The sequence below is a fragment of the Achroia grisella genome, unplaced genomic scaffold, assembly GCF_030625045.1.
Source record: "Achroia grisella isolate CSIRO2021 unplaced genomic scaffold, CSIRO_AGI_Agris_v1 utg640, whole genome shotgun sequence".
Classification (NCBI taxonomy): domain Eukaryota; kingdom Metazoa; phylum Arthropoda; class Insecta; order Lepidoptera; family Pyralidae; genus Achroia; species Achroia grisella.
Genome location: NW_026712977.1, coordinates 3,423,758 through 3,443,218, shown reverse-complemented (window position 1 = coordinate 3,443,218; position 19,461 = coordinate 3,423,758). Strand labels below are relative to the sequence as shown.

Below are 19,461 nucleotides of genomic sequence, written 5' to 3'. Positions count from 1 at the left end.
ATCTTCCGTAATTCATTATTAAGTAAGTAATTGCGTTATATTTCATAATAAACTGCCAGAATCTGCTCTAAATCTGACAGAGGCAATTCAAAGTCTTATATTAAATAATTTTTGTGTAAAAGAAGCCTATAGTCATACATGACAACTATTTATCTAGTAAAAAAATATTTTATTTGCATAGAACGTACTAGTTTATTTTTTTTATTGCTTTCCTGATTTACTTGAGAAATATGAAAGCATAGCGTTTTTTGTATTGATTGCCGCATGCATTCATAAGTAAAATGTGAATACTATAACTAAGTCACGAGTAAGCAATAAGTAATTTTAAGTAGCTATTTTTGTAGTATTAAGTAGCTATAATCATGCTCACATCCAGTCATGTTCATGTCCAGACATGTGACGGTGTGGTGGGCGGGGTCATTGAACTCCCTAAAATATGATCAAGCGCAGTGATGAGTTGCTCGTCCGTTATATTCGTGAACGAGTGCTGCTTGTATGGACTGGTCTGCTCTAATCACTAAGACTGATTTATTTTGTTACTAAACCAGTTGGTTGTGTATTTAATATTTTGACTAAATTCACAGTGTTGTAAAATATTGTAATATGCCATTCTTTCTGTACATATAAAATATACATAATAATAATAATAATAAAATACAGTCCTTTCGATGTCACAGATGTGATAACAATAGTAATATTGATATATAAGGCTGCATAAGACACGTAATACACACAATAAAATATTGAGTTTATATTATTATTGCTAGAATATTTTACATCAAATATAATAATATAGCTTCAATATAGTCCAAAATGAAATCAATTACAATTTACAAGACAAGATTATATTAGACCTCTGGAACTTACTACTGCTTAATTACACATTTTCTTTTCCCGATATTTTCATAATTACAAGGCAGAGGAATGTTAAATTGGTATTCCATATTATTCTCATTTAATGAATCATTTTTTTTCTAAATGTATGACATAATATAAATAAAGAAAAATATGTGTATATAGACGTTTTTTTCGACAGCAGAACTTAGAAGACTGGTTCTAGTGATATTATTGCTAGATATACAAATTACATATAAAAGCTAGATAATACTGGGTCGATAAATATTAGTCTGTATTTTGTATGGGTTTGTTATTAACTGTATTATTAATTACCCATTGCTGGCCGAAATAAAGGATTTTTATACCACAGATCGATTTTTACAAGTGAATTTAACATAAATGTATAGGTATTACAAGATACGAACTACACGCTTGTCCCCTGTGCTATAAAAAAAAACAAAAACTGGAGAACTACTTGTGGTGAATTGTGTAGGCGTCCGGTACAGAGATAGTCGCTTGTTATATACTAAATGTAAGTTAAGTATTCGACTATTTGCGTATTTTGGCCGCAATGTCAGCGTTCTCCTTCAGGATCTTGGATTTCAGATGATCCTTGTATTTCAGGATGCCTCCCTCCCATTTTGTGACTGCACCATTTTCACAAATCCAAATTTCTTCTGCTACCTGTATTTAAATTACAATTATTTATTTCTGAGACCATTCTGGCTTAATGATTTAGTTCCCCGTCTCAGAGAGCGTAAGGTCAAATTTAAATTATCCCGTTAAATTACGAGGATAAAAGGCAAGACATCTTAATCTTAATACTCCGAAATGGTAAAGCATTACATGATAATGTGAAGACCATAGTGCTGTTCACTTATATAAGTGATTCGTAACTGTTGCTTATATAAGCAACAGTTACCACTGAACATTAAGTGAGCCATCAGTTCCGTTGTCATTGCAATTACATAAAAAAACAACTTACCTGGTTTATGAGCCTGAAGTCGTGGCTAACAAGCACCATGCCGCCCTCGAAGTCGTTGATGGCGTCTGCGAGCGCATCGATGGTCTCCATATCGAGATGGTTAGTGGGTTCGTCCATGAGAAGCAAATGAGGCGTTTGCCACGCGAGCCAAGCGAATACAACGCGGCATCGCTGCCCGTCGGACAACTGTCGCATTGGGCAGACCTGTAAATTGTTAGTGATTGTTTATTATTTATTTTATTTAGTACTCTTTATTGCGCTTTATAAACATAAAAAAGGAAAACAGAATATGTAAAGTACGTATGTACAAAAGGCGGTCTTATCGCTTAAGCGATCTCTTCCATACACAAACATTGGCTAGAGGTGCAAAGAAAGAAAGGAAAATATACAATTTAATACAACAGGGATGTACCTATAGTAGGCTACGGTAACCGTTCACCATCAGATGAGCCGTATGCATGTTTGCCGCCATTGTAGTATAAAAAGTAAGTTTAAATAACAAAAAATAAAATATTTGTATATTAGTTTTTAGAAATACAACACCACATCTGGATTGCAAATTCAAATGAAGAATGGGTAATAATCTCAATGATGGGTCTATTGATAAAATCATCTTATATTTTGTATGAATATTATACACTTTTTTTGTGTGTGGCCACATTAATTGCTGTAATCTTATTTTCCTATCACATAGTCCTTTATATATAATAATGACGATGCATATATATCGATTTTCTGTAATTGTAAACACACTTTCTCACACACAATTACTAATCTATATTTTACTTTCTTCCTATGTTTCTTAAGATATACTACACACCATTAAACTTAAACAATAAATTCTCAATAAGCTGCTTCACTCAAGTGAATATATGATTTACTTACGAGACCATCTTGATAAAAATTAAATTATTAGCAGTCAACTAAATAGAACAGAATGAAAATGAAATGTAATTAATATTAATTTCCGAAACTCTATTAAGAAATTGCAAAACGCTAACTACATAGGTAATGTCAAATATGTCTCTGGGATAAAAAAAGACTATAGTTAGAGTATAATCATTTGATGCAGCGTATATGTAGCTAATGGATCCATTGTTACCTGTTGCCGGCCAGTGAGTCCGTATCTGCCTATAATCTTCCTCATCTCTTCACGCTCGCGCACCTCGGGGAACTCCTTCATCATGTATTCCAGCGGCGAGAGGTCAAGGTCGAGCAGCTCGTGTAGATGCTGATGGTACCGTCCTATGCGCAGGTGAGAATTCTTACGGATCATGCCCGTTGATGGTACCAACTAATAAAATTAATAATTTGACATAAAAATTTACATAAATTATAATTTATCTTTCAGTGCAAAATATAAAATATATGGATCATAATTGAAATAAACTCATTTGCCACCATTTGTAGTATAAAAAAAATTGATTAAATTTGTTTACTTCAGTATAAATTCAATCTTTGTGTCATCACAAGGTAGGTTTTGTAAAAATTCACCCGTATGAGAACGTCAGCCAAACAGCTATTTTTCTAAGATAATTCAGTTAAAGGATAAGATAACACAATGTAATTACAGGATAAGAGACATGAACTGAGTTCTCAAGAAATGATACCCATGAATAGTATCAAAGGAGCCACATGTTAACGAAATGTATGTAATGTTGTTGGTTTGCCATTACAATAATATACAAAACACTTAAATATATCTTCTCCACCGATTTCGTAAGGAATTATTATATTGCTTAAAATAATGACATAATGGCATAGCGTCCAAAAAAATGGAAGCATAAATGGATCATTTTAATATGGTTGAAAAATTTGTTCAATCTGAACAACAGAAAATATTTTACATTATTCTGTACACACTGCAGTACAGTAAATATAGTAACCTAGCTGAGCCCGCGGTTTCACCCGCATGAAATTTATTCCCTGTGTAGATTATTCAGATGAATAAACTTTATTACAAGTAAAACTTCATCCATACCATTTAGTAGTTTTTGCGTGAAAGAGTAACAAACATTCATCCATACTTTTTTTTTCGGACTACTCTAATGCTGTTCGCCGCAGCTGGCCTTTACAGCGTCACCGGACGATAGAGGGTGACTAACGGAAGAAAACGCAAATGGCACTCTATCTATCTATTAGTATATAGTATTAGTAAGATTGACTACAAATACAAGAAAAACACTTTCCGGGATATTGGAATTATCTTTTTTTTAAGATTTAGTATTAATAATTAATGTTAACTACAACCGTGCAAATACCAATATCACCTAACTTATGTTTCTGCAAATTGTTCTAATAGAAAATTCTTTATATTTGCATTGAGATATAATGTAAATAATTCTATTATTAAGATGTATATTATGGTAAGAAAAATACATACATCACCATATAATAATTTGAGTAGTGTCGACTTGCCAGCTCCATTGGGGCCTACGAGCGCCAGTCGAGTGTCCAGATCAATACCGAACTCGAGGTTCTTATAGATCCAGGGACTACTGTCAGTATATCTAAAGGCTACATTCTGTAACAAATTTATACAATTATGTAAAAACAGGCATATAAATTGCGTGCGGAACAATTATAAAATAAATGTACTGGTTTATTATTAGGAGACAATTACAAATTATCATCATTCTAAGTCCCGTCTTATTTATATTTTCCAATACTATTTTGCATATATTACTAACGGAAGCAAAAACTTTGTGCCCCGTCGCACACTTATATTTTATATAAAGGTGTGCTAAATGTTTTATAATGTTAATATTTTTTTTTAGACAACAATAAATACATTAAACCAATAAAAATCGTTACACACTACCATTTGACAGTATTTGACACACATACACATAAAATTACTTTGAAAATAGAAACTTATTAATTTTCAAACATCTAATATAAATTAATTAATATTTATTATTATTTTATTTTCTTCGACTAGCAACACCAACGACAGTTGTCATTATCAGCTGGCCGAAATAAATAAATAATTTTTAATAGTCTATCACATAAATATTATAGTTTCGATATAGTTATTAGTGATTTAATAGTGCAATAAGTGTCGATATTATATGTGTACAATTTGCAAAAATCGACATTAAAAATATGGTACCATCCATCTGTCAAACTTCTATCGTTGGTAAATAACTAAATTAATATTTATAACTATTTTATAAGTAAGAAGTATTGAATTTTATAGTTGTTGTAAGCTTTGAACAAAATTGTCCGCGCTAGCCTCCAAGCAGCTTGCTTTGTAAGCTTATTTCGGTGACATATGGAAGAGAAATTACATTCATGACTATCTATCTGTCTTAGAATCACACAATCTTGTGAGGCTGTCAAAATTGGTAATCAGACCCTTATGGAGAGATAACCGAAATAGATATACATACCTGAACCATAATAACTGGCGGAGGTACTTTCCCGCACGAAGGGAAATAGAAGTTGAGCGTCTTGTCGTCGACCACCTTTTCCGTGAGGCCCTGAGCGATCATCTTGGCTAATGTCTTCTCCTTGGATTGAGCCTGTCGCGCCAACTTTGCGGAACCGTGACCAAACCTTGCTATGTAATTCTATAGGACAATTTTACAAGAATTACATTAGTTACATGAAATTTATTTAAAACTAGCTGTACACGTACATAACTTCGTCCGCGTGGAATTTAACTTTATTATAATCTTAAATAGTCAATTTAAAATTGTATGCCACGCTAACCCATTAGGGCCGTGTAGCACCATCTACTCTCTCTCTAATAAGACAATGACTAAAATACCAATAACTAATAACAAACTCAAACATTTACACTCACATATGCTACAATGTGCTACTTTTATTTATTTATTTAATACTACCACAGATAATATAATATTACATACAGATACCCCATCCCATACAAGAAAATGGTTCCTTCCTAACTCGGGCTATTCTTCGGGCTATTTTATTTCGCCGCCGTAGGCGCTAGATGTCGCTATATCTGAAGCAGTTCGGATTACTAGTGGGTGATTAGTAATAAAGCATGAAAATAGATGGCAGAGAATTCGGTCTACATGACATCTGTTTTGCAAAGATACGTACATAATAGATATATAACTGTATCGAACTCCTGATTGGGTACAATCGAAAATTCAATGTAGGTATAATATTGTTCGCTGACAGTCTACAGACACGGCTAATGTACCTATGTATCTATGTACTATTTATATACAGTTACTTTTTTACATGCCTACTTTTTTTTCTCCCGACGAAGATATGTCGTAACGCGTCTGCACTAAAATCGGGCTATCGGTTAAGGAGCAATAGCTCCTTAACGAATAGCCCGATTTTAATACGGTTTTTTTTTATTTAAATTGTTATGTGATAGTGATAGATTTTAGCTATAATCAATTGATGTGCATATGGGTACCTCATATAATTTTCAGTGTATAATTATTTCTCAATATGTACCTAGTTAATTATGGTAAACTGGCAATTTGTAAAACTGAAAATAATATCTGCAAACCATCAATCTGTTATATGTAGGTTCTTTCAGGGATACTACATCGGTGCTAATGACATGTAGGTACTTATTTTGATGTTATACCTATTTGTAGAACCTTCGATGTCTACAAACTACGCCTTTACTGCTAGTTTTATGGTATTTATGTAAGTTGTTATTCAGTTGAAATTAAGCTGCGAAATTACAGGATATTTGGACATAACATCTATGTTCTCCGGCATGATAATGTATGCGGGATATAGCGGGCACGACATGATGACGTAATGCTGTTTAATAATATATGTGTATGTATGTACGTCGGATAGCGTCGTGGTTGGATGGATCGTCAGCTTATTTACCATTTCAGTTAATAATAGTAGGTAGTAACTTTTGACAATATGGATGAAGGAGGGTAACGGTGATGATGATGAGATCAATAATGACTGTTGACGATAGTGACGGTGGTATTTATTTATGACCACCATAAAATTCATCATTGGCAGTATTCTCAACATTATCATCATTGTTCATCATGATGATTGAGATCAAATTAATTAATTGATTAAAAAAGTAGCAAGTATTAGGTAGGTACTAAGTCCTTATATGACTTAAATACAAGGTTCTGGGATGCTGTGATATACTACAGTCTCTAGATTTTGTTTCTTATTAGTATTCCACGACCAAAGTCTATAGACAGGGAAATATAGATTTACACAAAGTTTTTTGATGTAAATGGGAATTATTATACACATTGCATTAAAAAATATATATGATTACCATCTAATACAAAATCATTATGTAGTAAATAATTCCTGACATTTTAAATCGAATGAGGTGAAACTAACATTGCATGAACACAACACTTGAAGATCATAACATTTTTATTTCAGGTAATAAAACACTTTTAAATAATTTATTAATCACAGAATAAACAATTGTTAATAAATTACAATAATATTTCTTTCACTGCTTGTCTGTTATACCACTAAAACTTCAAACAATTCTGTTATTTTTATATTCTATTCCAAATAAATCAATATCAAGACATAATATTTCATCAAAATCATTTCATAATTCATTCCTGGTACACAAAATATTCCTGGATTTGTTGATGAACCAATATAATAATAATCATGAGCTTAAATCATAAACTTATTTGCAGTCGGTTACACATAATATAATTACTTGGAATTTCTTCTCATCACTAGTCCATTGCTTTCTTACTTATTTAATTATATTATTAATTGCATTGTGATTAATAATTTATAGATTTTTCTTCTGCTTTTTTCTCTTATTTTTACTTGCATTATTATTTTATACAGTAAAATGTTCATATATATATTTCTTATTCTTTTGAACTCCTGTTCTTTACAGTAAAAATGTTATTTATCTTCATCTGAATGACTAGGAGATTTAGAATATCATCTCTTATTTGTTTAAACTTTGTTCAGTATTAAGTTGTTGATGTCAGGAAAATCTGAAAACAATATCATATATCATGTTACATTTTCATGAACTTACATGAATGAATTTACATGAAAGTAACTAAACTGTAACCTTATTAGCACAATAAACATATTATTCATACATCATATTCATTCAGTTCTAATAAAATATAAAAATAATACTATTGTTTAGTACTTTATTTTGATTAATAATTTTCAGTATTTTCTCAATCAATCAAAAATTATAAAATCAGTGTTAGTTTTTTGAAGTTATATTCATAACAATAATAAAAACATAATAATACCACATTAAAGCGGTCACCAAGTACCTATGTTTATTATATTTTAATATGAAAGATACACACGCATTAATCCTCAAAGACACGATAGTTTACTAAATATTTGTAGTAGTCCTTAGACACATTTAAATTATTGAGTTTGACAAAAAAATAAGAAGTTCAATGAACTCTGAACAGGAACAATTCAAAAGTTGAAGTACCTACTTAACTTAAATGATGAAAAAAGAGAAAAATCCAATGCTAGTGAAAATAGGTTTTAAGCATTTGACTTAAAGTCGTTTATCCTATTCTTTTATTCCTATATTTTATATTTTTAACATTTCATTTATGTTGCCAGTACTCGTTGTCATTTCGATATAATAAAAAAATATGGACCAACCTACGATTTTAAATCGATATTTTTATTTGTGATGAAATCTAATAATATAAATTATGAATAACCTACCCTCGAATGGAGATATTAAAAAACGAATTATCATGAATAGTAGGTACTAGGATCAGTAATATATCATAGTATTATGAATGATTATCGTTTCAAAACCTTGTACAATTTAGTAAGGTTGAAAATATCCTTCTACAAAAGCAAAATTCGAGTATTTGTAAAGTTTCTTATGAGTATTTTTAAAAATTCGAGGATCCTCATATTTAGCTATCAATGTCAGTAATTTAGATACCATATAACACTTGTTTATTGAGGTTTCATAAAGGTATAGCTGACCTTATATACTCTATACCACATTCAATTCTCATTCATTAAATTACAATAAGTAAGAATTAATTTTTTTTAATAGAAGAACTATGTCACTAATGTCATTAATTGCTATAATTACCAGGGTGACCGCGTGGAGGTTGATATAATGGAGTACACTTGTATCAGATCAATCTAATTAATATTTCCCTCTTCAAGTTTCGAAGTTATGAGCGAACAGATAAATATATAGTACTTGCATACCTGTCAAAATCTCTCTATATTGCCGTCGTCGAGTAAAAATTATGCATTGCAATTCGTTCCAAATAAGAGTATAATACAAAATGATGAAATTTTACTGTTTGCAAAGACTAATTAAAAGCACCATCGAATAATGCGTTGTAATATCCTGTTATCGATTATTCGAAAAAATCGATAAATCTATGCATTTATTTTTAATATGGCAACACTTTCTAAATAAGTATTACTGGAATAATATGGTTTTCTTGTTTAGCTGTTTTATATTTACTTAAACTTTTTTTATGTTTAATTTATCATAATAATATAGTAAGTACTTATTATTTGAAAATATAAAATAAACATTTAAAATACGGTGATACAAATGAAAACAGCGCCATCTAAGAAAGTATTTTGGAAACAATAAGCCCCAATTAGCAATGATTAAATTGTAAACAAATACAGGGCAACAACAAAATGAGTAAATATATGAAAATTACTTTTCAAAACGCATTATTTCATTTTAACATCTATATATGACTTTTTAAAAATAGATTAAAACTTTTCAAAAACATAGTTTTGGGTTTTAAACGATTACAAAACAATGTTGAATTCCATTCGATACCAATGACGCCATCTAAATCCGTTTTTCGAACTAAAAATGGCTACTATGCCATTGATCCCCACTGATACTACTAATGACCTATATTACAAATACCTTATAGACTAACATGAATATATTTGTATAAACCAGTTAAAGTAAATATCAAATCTTAGTTAACATTATCCATACCTTCATGTGCGCGATCTGATCTTGCTCCCAATTGTACTGTTTCATCTGATTCTCGAGCAGTTCCATGCGTGTGCGCACAAACGCCTCATAGTTGCCAGTGTAGTACTTGAGTCGTCGCTTGCTCATGTGTACTATATTTGTACACACCCCATTTAGGAAGTCCTGAGAGTGCGATATTAGCACCAATATACGTTTATAACTAGAAATAAAAGTTACATTTTAATTAATGTCATATAGGTAATACGTACTTTCATATCAGTTACATCTTCATTCTCTGATTTCAATATTGTCAAATACTATCTTTAAGTATTATAGGTAGTTAGTTTTTAATGAATCAATGAATAAGATATACTAACTGTTTCAACTCCTCTTCAAGCCACACGCAGGCATCCAAGTCGAGATGGTTTGTAGGCTCATCAAGCAACAATAAATGAGGTTTCACGTACAGGGCGCGGGCTAGAGCGATACGCATGCGCCATCCTGATAACCAAAACATAGTACAACATAAATGAATAGTCAGAATAATTAGTTTCCATGTAATCGGAATGACAAACAAGATAACTGATGGTATGTGCTACTGTCTATATACCGTCACACAGCACCAATTCATGACTACACTGTGATCTTTCCATACTGGATTGTGTTTACGTTTTTTACCGGTGCTACGTTGTTTTTACATTCTGTCACATATTAATATGACAGCAATAAAAGACATAATTAGGACTAGTAAAGAATAGCCAAGACTTCTTATATCGTATGCCTTTATTGCAGTTATGATGATAACACCTAAGCAGAGCTAGGGTGGTTTGCTAGAGAATTATAAAATGGTAGCATCCTGGATACCTCCAGAGAAGTCCTTGGTGGCCTTCTGCTGCATTTCCTTAGTGAAACCGAGACCGTGGAGAATGTTCGCAGCTCGCGCCTCCGCAGTGTCCGCGCTAAGTTCATCCAAACGATCATATACGTCCATCAGTTGCTCTTGTGATTCTGGAAACGAATTATAATTGATTATTTTATCTTAATAATGGTTGTTCGCTGGGCTCCATTCTCTAGGCAAAGATTTATATAAAAGTAAATATGTGAAGTAGTAAACTCATAAAAGATCTTATTATTTTTCTAATTTTATCAAATATGTAAATACGTTTTTAGATATGGACCTTTGTTTCCCATTCATACAGGTGTTATTTCTAACGATAACACGGGGGAGGGGGGTGTTATTACTAAGGTGGACTAATGGTCCCATCTCTAGCAACGTCAGGTTGACCTCCACGCGAATTACCTTTGGAAACTATTGTAATAAATTTCCTGTTATTTTTCCAGGATGGGATGAAAGACCTGACCACACCCCCTACCCAACGACAACATCTATTAAAAAGCAACAACACACTATCTTTGTTTTTTTTTAGTGTCAATAATGCCAAACTACAACAATATGCAATACCAGTATGTCAAAATAAATATATTATGCCGCTAGTCGTAAATGCATAGCGTAGGTATTGAGGTTGAAATTAATAAATCACGGTAATACCTTGTAACATAACGAGGCAAGCCGCTAGCAGCTGATGTGTTACCCACGATAGACACTTACGTATTAAAAATAAATTGCAATCGATTTAGTAAGTATATGATTCACTTCCATTTGCCTATACCATACATTCTTCTATCACTACTTTCTCATCACTATAAATACCGTAACCTTTAAAGTATATACTAAACAGCAGACTGAATAGAAATCAATGGGTAGGTCAAGATGATTTAGAACAACTATATTGCACTCTGAATTATAAAGTCAGTGGCATTTCCGAAGGTATAATATTTTTAAACTACGTTGGTGGCAAACAAGCATACGGCCCATTTGATGGTAAATGGCTACCATATTCTTTGGATGCCTAAAACACCAAGGGTGCGTCACGTGCGCGTTGCCGACCCTTATAAACCTCAATATACACATTTGTAAAACCCCATGTTGTAGTCTCTTGGTAAAAACTTCTGCAGGTAGTTCATTCCACAATCTAAGTGTACGCGGGAGGAAGCTGCTCTGAAACAACTTCAAAATACTCACCATCGTCATCCGACTGCGCAAGCTCTTCAGCCAACTTCTCCAGCTTAACCCTTTCTTCGTCCACCTCCATGACGCATTTCAACGCAGTCTTATCCGATGCTGGCATCTCTCGCGTCAGATGAAAAATGTCAATATGTTCTGGGATTGGCACCTCGCGGCGACCCAGCGCTGACAGAAGTGACGATTTTCCTACAAAGTAAGGATTGACAATGTTAACTTTTTTTGCCAATAATCATGAATAGTATCACAGACGTCACGTCATTATGTGAGACTCGTAAGGCCTCGTCAAAGTTGTCGCATAATGATGACGTGACTGTTATTATAATAGATAAATGTATGAATAATATTAAATTATGTTATAGTTAGTTATAATAATAATAATGTTATGTTTGCGTGCCCTAACAGGGTCCATGATGATCTAAAACCAATTATGAACATCTTTCGTTGTAATATTATGGAATGCAATAAATATTGAGTATTGATATTCGTGATGCTGTGTTCATGTATATTGAAGAAGTAATGATTTTACTACATAGACGAACGCAAGGATAGACGATGAAAACTTTTTTTAATGTAATTTATAATGGCATATATGATGGCTACTGGTAATAATAAATCTAAACAAATATTGATTTTCATTAAAGAATATTATTATCATAAGTCATCGTATTAAGAATTCCGCAGGAGTCGAGTTATGAAAACAGTTACAATAAGTAAAGCAGGTGCATATGTATAGAAGTCTTTAGTACTAGTTTTCCCCAAAAAACCTTGAAAGTTAATGCCATAAGCAAACATACAAGTACTAAATCGTGTAGCATAGAAATGATTCTATCGTTTTCTAATCATGGCCGTCACCGTTTTATACTATTTCTGTACTGCTCGGATATTCATATAAACTGCAGCGCTATTGATTTATTCATCGGTATAGGAGTTTTATTTAGATTATCAACAATCAATAACAAAGGCTAGATATAGGTTACAGAATACTGTAGTGTTTTGTTTCTAGATTGAATATTTTATTTGCTGTGTGTAGGCGAGTTCTAAAATGGTAAACATACATTGTTTATGTGAATAAGTAATTAAACTATCGAATAACTAATGTTCAAGGATGACCTTAAACTTCAGCATTTCTGAATTACCTGAGAGTCAAAGCTTATTCTGATTAAAAAAAAATCCAGGGGTATTAATGGTGGGATTTGATGAAAATGTACAGAACTAACACTGCGCATTAAACTTTGTGAAAATATTTAGATATACAAAGTTGGCACAATACTTGCGCAGTAAAAAATAGCAACTCTCCTTACCTCGACATAGTGAATGAATGAAATGAAATTCAATATAATTCCAGAAAGGAACACGCGAGCGTGATTAAGTATAAAACAACCAAAACAGCGGCCTTAGTGTCTATTTACGGTCGGCTAAAGGATGGTTTATGATATTAAATTCGCATTTTGCAATAAGCAATTGTAGATAAAAAAGAAGTATAAAATCTATATTAAAGACGAGAGAGAGAGCGGATTTTGCTATGAGGAAAACACTCCATGAAGACTTTTTTTATAGCATATTGTTTTATAGCGTTTGCGGCTCATCCGATTATAAGTGATTATCCTCGCCCATGACCACCTGTAACCTCAAGAAAATTGCAAGTGCGTCGCCGGACTTCTAAGAAGGAATAAGCTCATTTCTTGAAGGTTTCAATATCGTATCGGTTCGGAAATACCATTGCTAGAAAGTTATTCCACAATGTGGTTGTGAGAAGTAAAACATTTTCTGGAAAAAAGCACGGAGAAGGAATAACGCATGCCGCCACATATATCTAGATTTTTTAAGATGATTAGGATGATATTATAGTGTCTGGTAGGTGTTAAAATTAAGCAAGGATCTACGCCGATTTGAGAAAATCATTCACTGTTTTAAAGGTACATTATTCCAGAGTTATAAAGGTATAAATATTAATAAATACAAAACTCACAAAGTTACGCAAGCGACTATTTTTAGGGAATAAATGTTTAAAGATAGATTAAATCTCGAACACCACACTTCTGGATCAAGATTGAATTGGAGAAATCGTAATAAAGAAATATGATTTACTGATAAGTAAAACTTTTAAAAAGTTTAATAATTTATCACAGTGAGTCGATAAGACGATAAATGACAAAACAGGGCAAATGAGAACAATAATAGACAGAAGTAGCAGAAGACTCTATGTTTATATAGACGCGTATGTTTTACTCTTTCACGCAAAAACGGATTTTAATGAAACTTTGCAATGATATAGCTTATGCATCAGAACAACATTATTAATAATTAGACTACATATTTCACGCGGGTGAAATCGCGGGCACAGCCAGTAATTTATACAACTATCATTACTGTTATTATGAGTATGAAACAAAATAATATGTACAAAAAATTGATTCATCTCATCATTCAATTTAATTTCATCAATTAGGAATGTAAATAGTAGGGTATACGTTACAAGGAATATACATATACTCCCATCTGATATATCATAATGATGTTGTGTGAGGGACGATAATAAAAATAGCAAATTTCAATTATATATTATTATACTATTGTTGTAAGTATACCCAGGATTACACACCCATGCGACCCAGGATTTACCCCAAAACCGATATACGATTTATAAATCTACTTATCATACAAAAGTTCCTATTAACATGAACATAGACCAAAAACCGAGGCATAATTTCTAACAAATGGCTATTTGTTTAAAATGTCTAACATCAATAAAGCAGTATAAACTTCAAACTATTCCGGTGTCGATTCCAATTTCAAGTGAACTATTATAATCAACAATCGATAAACAATTTTCCCTGAGTAAGTCAGCTATTAATAATGTTTTCAAGGTATGATACTAAAATAGGCAATACAATGTAATGAAGTGAACGTGTGTTCACGTAGGTATAATAAAATTGCCCATTTGATTATACTGTAAAATGTGCAAATAAAGAATATTTGCTTTTTTTATGTAATTGGAAACCGGCGCCTAATGAAAAGCACCGTGAATATCACATCATTATGTGACGTCAGGCACTTATGCGTTATCCTTTCGGCTGACAGAGACACGCAAGCAACTTTGTAAAATACTCTTTGTGATGTTAATTTTATTGTAAAAGAGTTATTTATTAACAACCAAATGACCCATATTAAATAAACTTGAACTTTTCAGGTGTGTAGCATTTTAAAGTAGCTATAACTAATGTAGTAACTGGCAAAACGCCAGGGATAAGAAATGTCGGTTCGCGAAATACGGACAACGAAGATTGTTATAATCACAGAACAGAGAACTGTTCTGTGGTTCTAACAATATAACTATATGTGTCGGCATGAAAAACGCGTTTGCATGTAAATTTGAGATCTACTATTGTAGAAAATTTTCTTCCCAAATTCTAATTATTCTTTCAGTCTATTAGCAATTACAGTAAAAAACACTACTACTTATATTGAGAATTCCTTTTAACATTCTGTAACCTATAGGTAGACACATAGTTTATTAAGTGTAATATTTTCATCTATAAAGTCCTTTTTTCTATAAAAGACTTACACGCAACAGCCGATCCAATAAATATTAAAACAATATACTTAATCAAAAGAAACTATTGAAATAAATATGGCTCCCTTCTGAAGTATATTAAAAAATTAATACTTAAATGGATTGGTATTCCATAATAAGCAACTTTATTAGATGTTACAGGTATATAAAATAACTATATATATTATTATTCAGTGTATTCGACTCATATGCATTGTAATGAAGAAGAAGAAGTTAATATTCTAATTATAATATAATTAAGACCACATTCTTGTTTATGTAATAATAAATATATATATTTGTATCCTGATATACTCCATATTAACATATGTTATCACATCTTATGTCATCTCATTAGGCATATTAGTGTACTAATAACAAACCCATTCAAATTGTTCAGCATCAAATAATAGACTTTTTGCAACATTTTTTTGACACTGCTCTTTATAGTCAGCTTGTTATGTTATATAACCCATAGCATTTCTCAATACAATACAAAAATATTTGAATTCATAGTTTCCAAGATGAGTGACCAACCAAACAAATAATTCATCTTTACAAAACTAGTATATATAGTACTTACCACAACCATTAAGCCCAACAAGACCATATCTTCGCCCACAATTCAACTCGAGGAGGGTGTCCTGAAGCAATTCACTACCATAGAAAGTGATAGAGAAATTAGCTATCTTGATATCCCTGGACCGAGGGTGCACTGCTAAGGAGCCAGTACATGATCTTGCCTCTGAGTTCATCTTAGCTTCTTCCTCCAATTTGAGACATAATGCCTCTGTAATAAAATCATACAATTATCCCACCAGTTCATCCCAGTGTTCATCATCATTTCAGTCAACTTTGTCTCTTTAGATTGTACCTAAAAAATATAATAAATAAATTTGATCCAGTTATTCTTCAAGTGGATACAAATATTTTTCTTGTCATCGTGTAATAACAATGTCCACCCAATAATCACACATAAATATAAATGTGTGCTTGTTTTGCAATCATAAATTAAATTTCAATAAAATTTGGTATTCAGATGGCAATGTTAGAAATCTCAAGGATGGAGTTACTACATTAGAATATCTTGTGCTGCTATTAAACATGCTATGTAGCTATGTATGAGTTTATGTCAACAACATACAAACATACTCTGTCTACCTACAACAGTACATTTTATTAATCAATGAAATATAAAAGTTTTTCTTTGGATCACTCTAATGCTGTTGCCCACAGCTAGACTTTACATCTTCACTGGACAATCATATACTAGTAATTGTTTGTTCATACATTGTTGTATCTATAAGTGGGTATTGCAACTTCTATATTGTACGAGTATACAAAGGCATACTTTATAAATTGGCTATTTTGTTTCAACAAATTGGCCTACCAAGAATTAAATACTCTGGACAAATCTAAAATAGCTGTAAGCGCTGATATTGTGAAGGTAAGAAACAGAGCTTGGGTTTCTGCTATATATTAATTGTTAAAAAATGGAGAATTTCTTGTGGCCTTTGTCTTTGTCTTAAGGAATTTACGGGGAATATTCTGGATGAACTCAATAAATTATTGCATATATGTACAATACACGGTTTATCTTATTATACAGCAATTTAGAGATAGTGCGGGAAAGGGGTATTATTATCAAAGAGAACCAATGTGGCCCTATCACAATTTATTAATGCAGGTTGACTGCCTGCAGTCTCCGATGGAAACTGCTACGATGAATTCCTGGTGAATTCACTATAATGACCTGACCTCATTGTTACTTTATCATTCTCCACTGGTGTCCCACCAGCACATACTTCAAGTACAGGCTGATATACTATTCCATTAACATACATCAAAGATACAACATTTTGAATTATATTTTTAGAAATAAAAATAAGTAATCACTGTTATTGCAAGAACCTAATCTGACCTGCAATAATGCTGATTATATCATTGTCATGGACCACTGACCACAGCTTTATAAATACAGATTATGTCACCAGTACACCAAATTTCTAATTGCATAACTAGAGGTACAATTATTTAGGTGAATATTGTGTTATATTTTTTTAAAAGAACAATAATGAATTGACAAAAAAATATATACATTTATACTCTACTGGAACAGATAACCAAGCTCACAACTGACCCATAGATAAAAATCTATCTGAATTAATATAAACAATACCCAATAAGTCTTAATAATTTTTTAATCAGTAAATTTCATTTATAGTTTTTAGGAAATAAAAACACAATATACTCTGTTTTTGTAACTTTGAGAATAAGAAGAAACTCAGTTGAACTTTTATTACTGAGTTTCTTTTTTATTATATTAACATTTTAAAATTTGTTTCAAATATTGTAATGTAAAAGTTTAAAACTGTTTTAAATGTGTTACTCATTTACACTTCATCAGTTCCATTAAAATATTATTTATTTCAATTTATTTACATTAAATTTATGTGCATAGAAAATTTAATCAATTCTTTTTTATGCATAAATATTAATGAAATAGTGCAGACACCTGATCTCACAGTATATGCTAGCAGAACACAAGTGAAGGATAATATGATGAGGATCAAAACTCTAATCTATACTGACAAATTATTGTCAGTAACACGGTAATTGATTTATATTAGTAACTATTGTCGCCCTACTCAAATCATATACAAGATTTTATCATAGATGCTAATTTATACAGGCATCAGAACAGGATATATTATATAAAATGATTGTTTGAGAAGAGTGCAATTCAATTTGTGAAAGTGTAAACAAATAGAACTCAATGAAATGATTGTGCACTTCCTCCCCTATAATCATTGAACTTATATATTAGTTAGTACGGAACTTAAGCTGTTATTTAGAACGGTTTATGCATGATTCATCCTGACCTGACATTTATTTGAGGTTAAGTGCTACGTACTAGCTAGGTCCTAAACATATTTTGTGTACATACATTTGTTTAATGCACTAAGTTACCTTCAGCTGTAAGTTCCCTCTCTTCTTTAGCGCTGCCGTTGGTAGTGCCATTTTCTTCTGCGTTATTCACTCTCGCCACAGGCTTCTTATTTCTATTAGTAGCCTGCTCTTTCTTTTTCTGCTGTGCCCTCTTTTTGGCATCCGACGGCATTTTTACTACTTAAGCTGTAAGAAAATTACAGAAAAATATTACAGAAAGAACTGTATGTCAATTTTAACAGAATACCCACACTGCGGTTTCCGCTAGACACTTGCTGCAAGTTTTATTTAATTTTGCCACATGATCAATTTAATTGGAATATTGGTTATTTCAGTAAATAAATAAGCATTTGTCAATAACTAATGTGTTATGTATTAGTTACTATGAATAGTTTTACCTAATATTCTAAAATAAATGATAGGCTAATAGTCAGCGTCTACACGTGCTGCTTTGAAAAGAAAGACAATCCATGAATTATTTCCATCCGTTTCCATCACACATCAAGTCGTTAACGAAAGAGATAGAAAATGTTCAAAGACAATCAGTTTCTATAATCTATGATTTTTCGTACCGAAACTAAGTAAAATTGCCATAAGGGTAAGGATAGCAATTAGAATTAAAATGAAATTAACTATAGTGAAAGTATAATAGGGCTGTTGTTTTATTTACCATAATATTTTTTTTATTGTTACTATTAAAAATTAAAAACTCATGAGATTTTATTTCTCTATCTCTAAGATTACAGAGATAGAGAAATAAAATCAGTCTCAACCTGCTTATAAACGAGATGACAGTGAAACTTTGTTGTTTTGTATCTCTTTCTATCTGAAACGTTTAACCCTTCATTTGGTTATTCATTATTATTAAGAGACTAATTAAGTGTAGTTACGTAAAAATTACGTGATGTAAAAATTCATATTCACCAATTATACAATTATTGCTTAACTATGAGTCTATATCAGTTAAGCAATAATTGATAATAAATTATAATACACATCATGTATCTCAGACGTCGATATGAAATTCATTACCTTACCTTTTCTTGGATTTTTAAACAATTCTTTATTTTATATAGACAGAGAAAAATATTGCCATATCTCCATTACTAATTGCTATAGTCTGTATTTTAATCCCG

At 31.7% G+C, this 19,461-nt stretch overlaps 1 protein-coding gene across 1 annotated transcript; it reads right to left on the bottom strand.

Annotated features, from left to right (window-relative positions):
* Positions 1-1,264: 1,264 nt before the first annotated feature.
* LOC131849264 (ATP-binding cassette sub-family F member 2) lies at positions 1,265-18,814 on the bottom strand. The gene is made up of 12 exons (XM_059199297.1): positions 18,724-18,814; positions 18,347-18,511; positions 15,960-16,166; positions 11,821-12,009; positions 10,602-10,745; positions 10,115-10,238; positions 9,759-9,957; positions 5,215-5,394; positions 4,206-4,346; positions 2,925-3,116; positions 1,823-2,026; positions 1,265-1,521 (listed from the first exon to the last, which is right to left on the bottom strand). The coding sequence occupies exons 2-12, from the start codon at positions 18,495-18,497 to the stop codon at positions 1,387-1,389; spliced, it is 1,866 nt and encodes a 621-aa protein (XP_059055280.1). The 5' UTR covers positions 18,498-18,511; positions 18,724-18,814; the 3' UTR covers positions 1,265-1,386.
* Between the last annotated feature and the right edge of the window lie 647 nt (positions 18,815-19,461).

Excerpts from the sequence above, each read along its gene's own strand:
- LOC131849264 (XM_059199297.1), bottom strand. The coding sequence starts at position 18,497 with ATGCCGTCGGATGCCAAAAAGAGGGCACAGCAGAAAAAGAAAGAGCAG. Across the intron at positions 12,010-15,959 it reads TGTTGGGCTTAATGGTTGTG|GAAAATCGTCACTTCTGTCA; the intron begins GTAAGTACTATA and ends CTTACTTTGTAG. Across the intron at positions 4,347-5,214 it reads CGCCAGTTATTATGGTTCAG|AATGTAGCCTTTAGATATAC; the intron begins GTATGTATATCT and ends AATTTGTTACAG.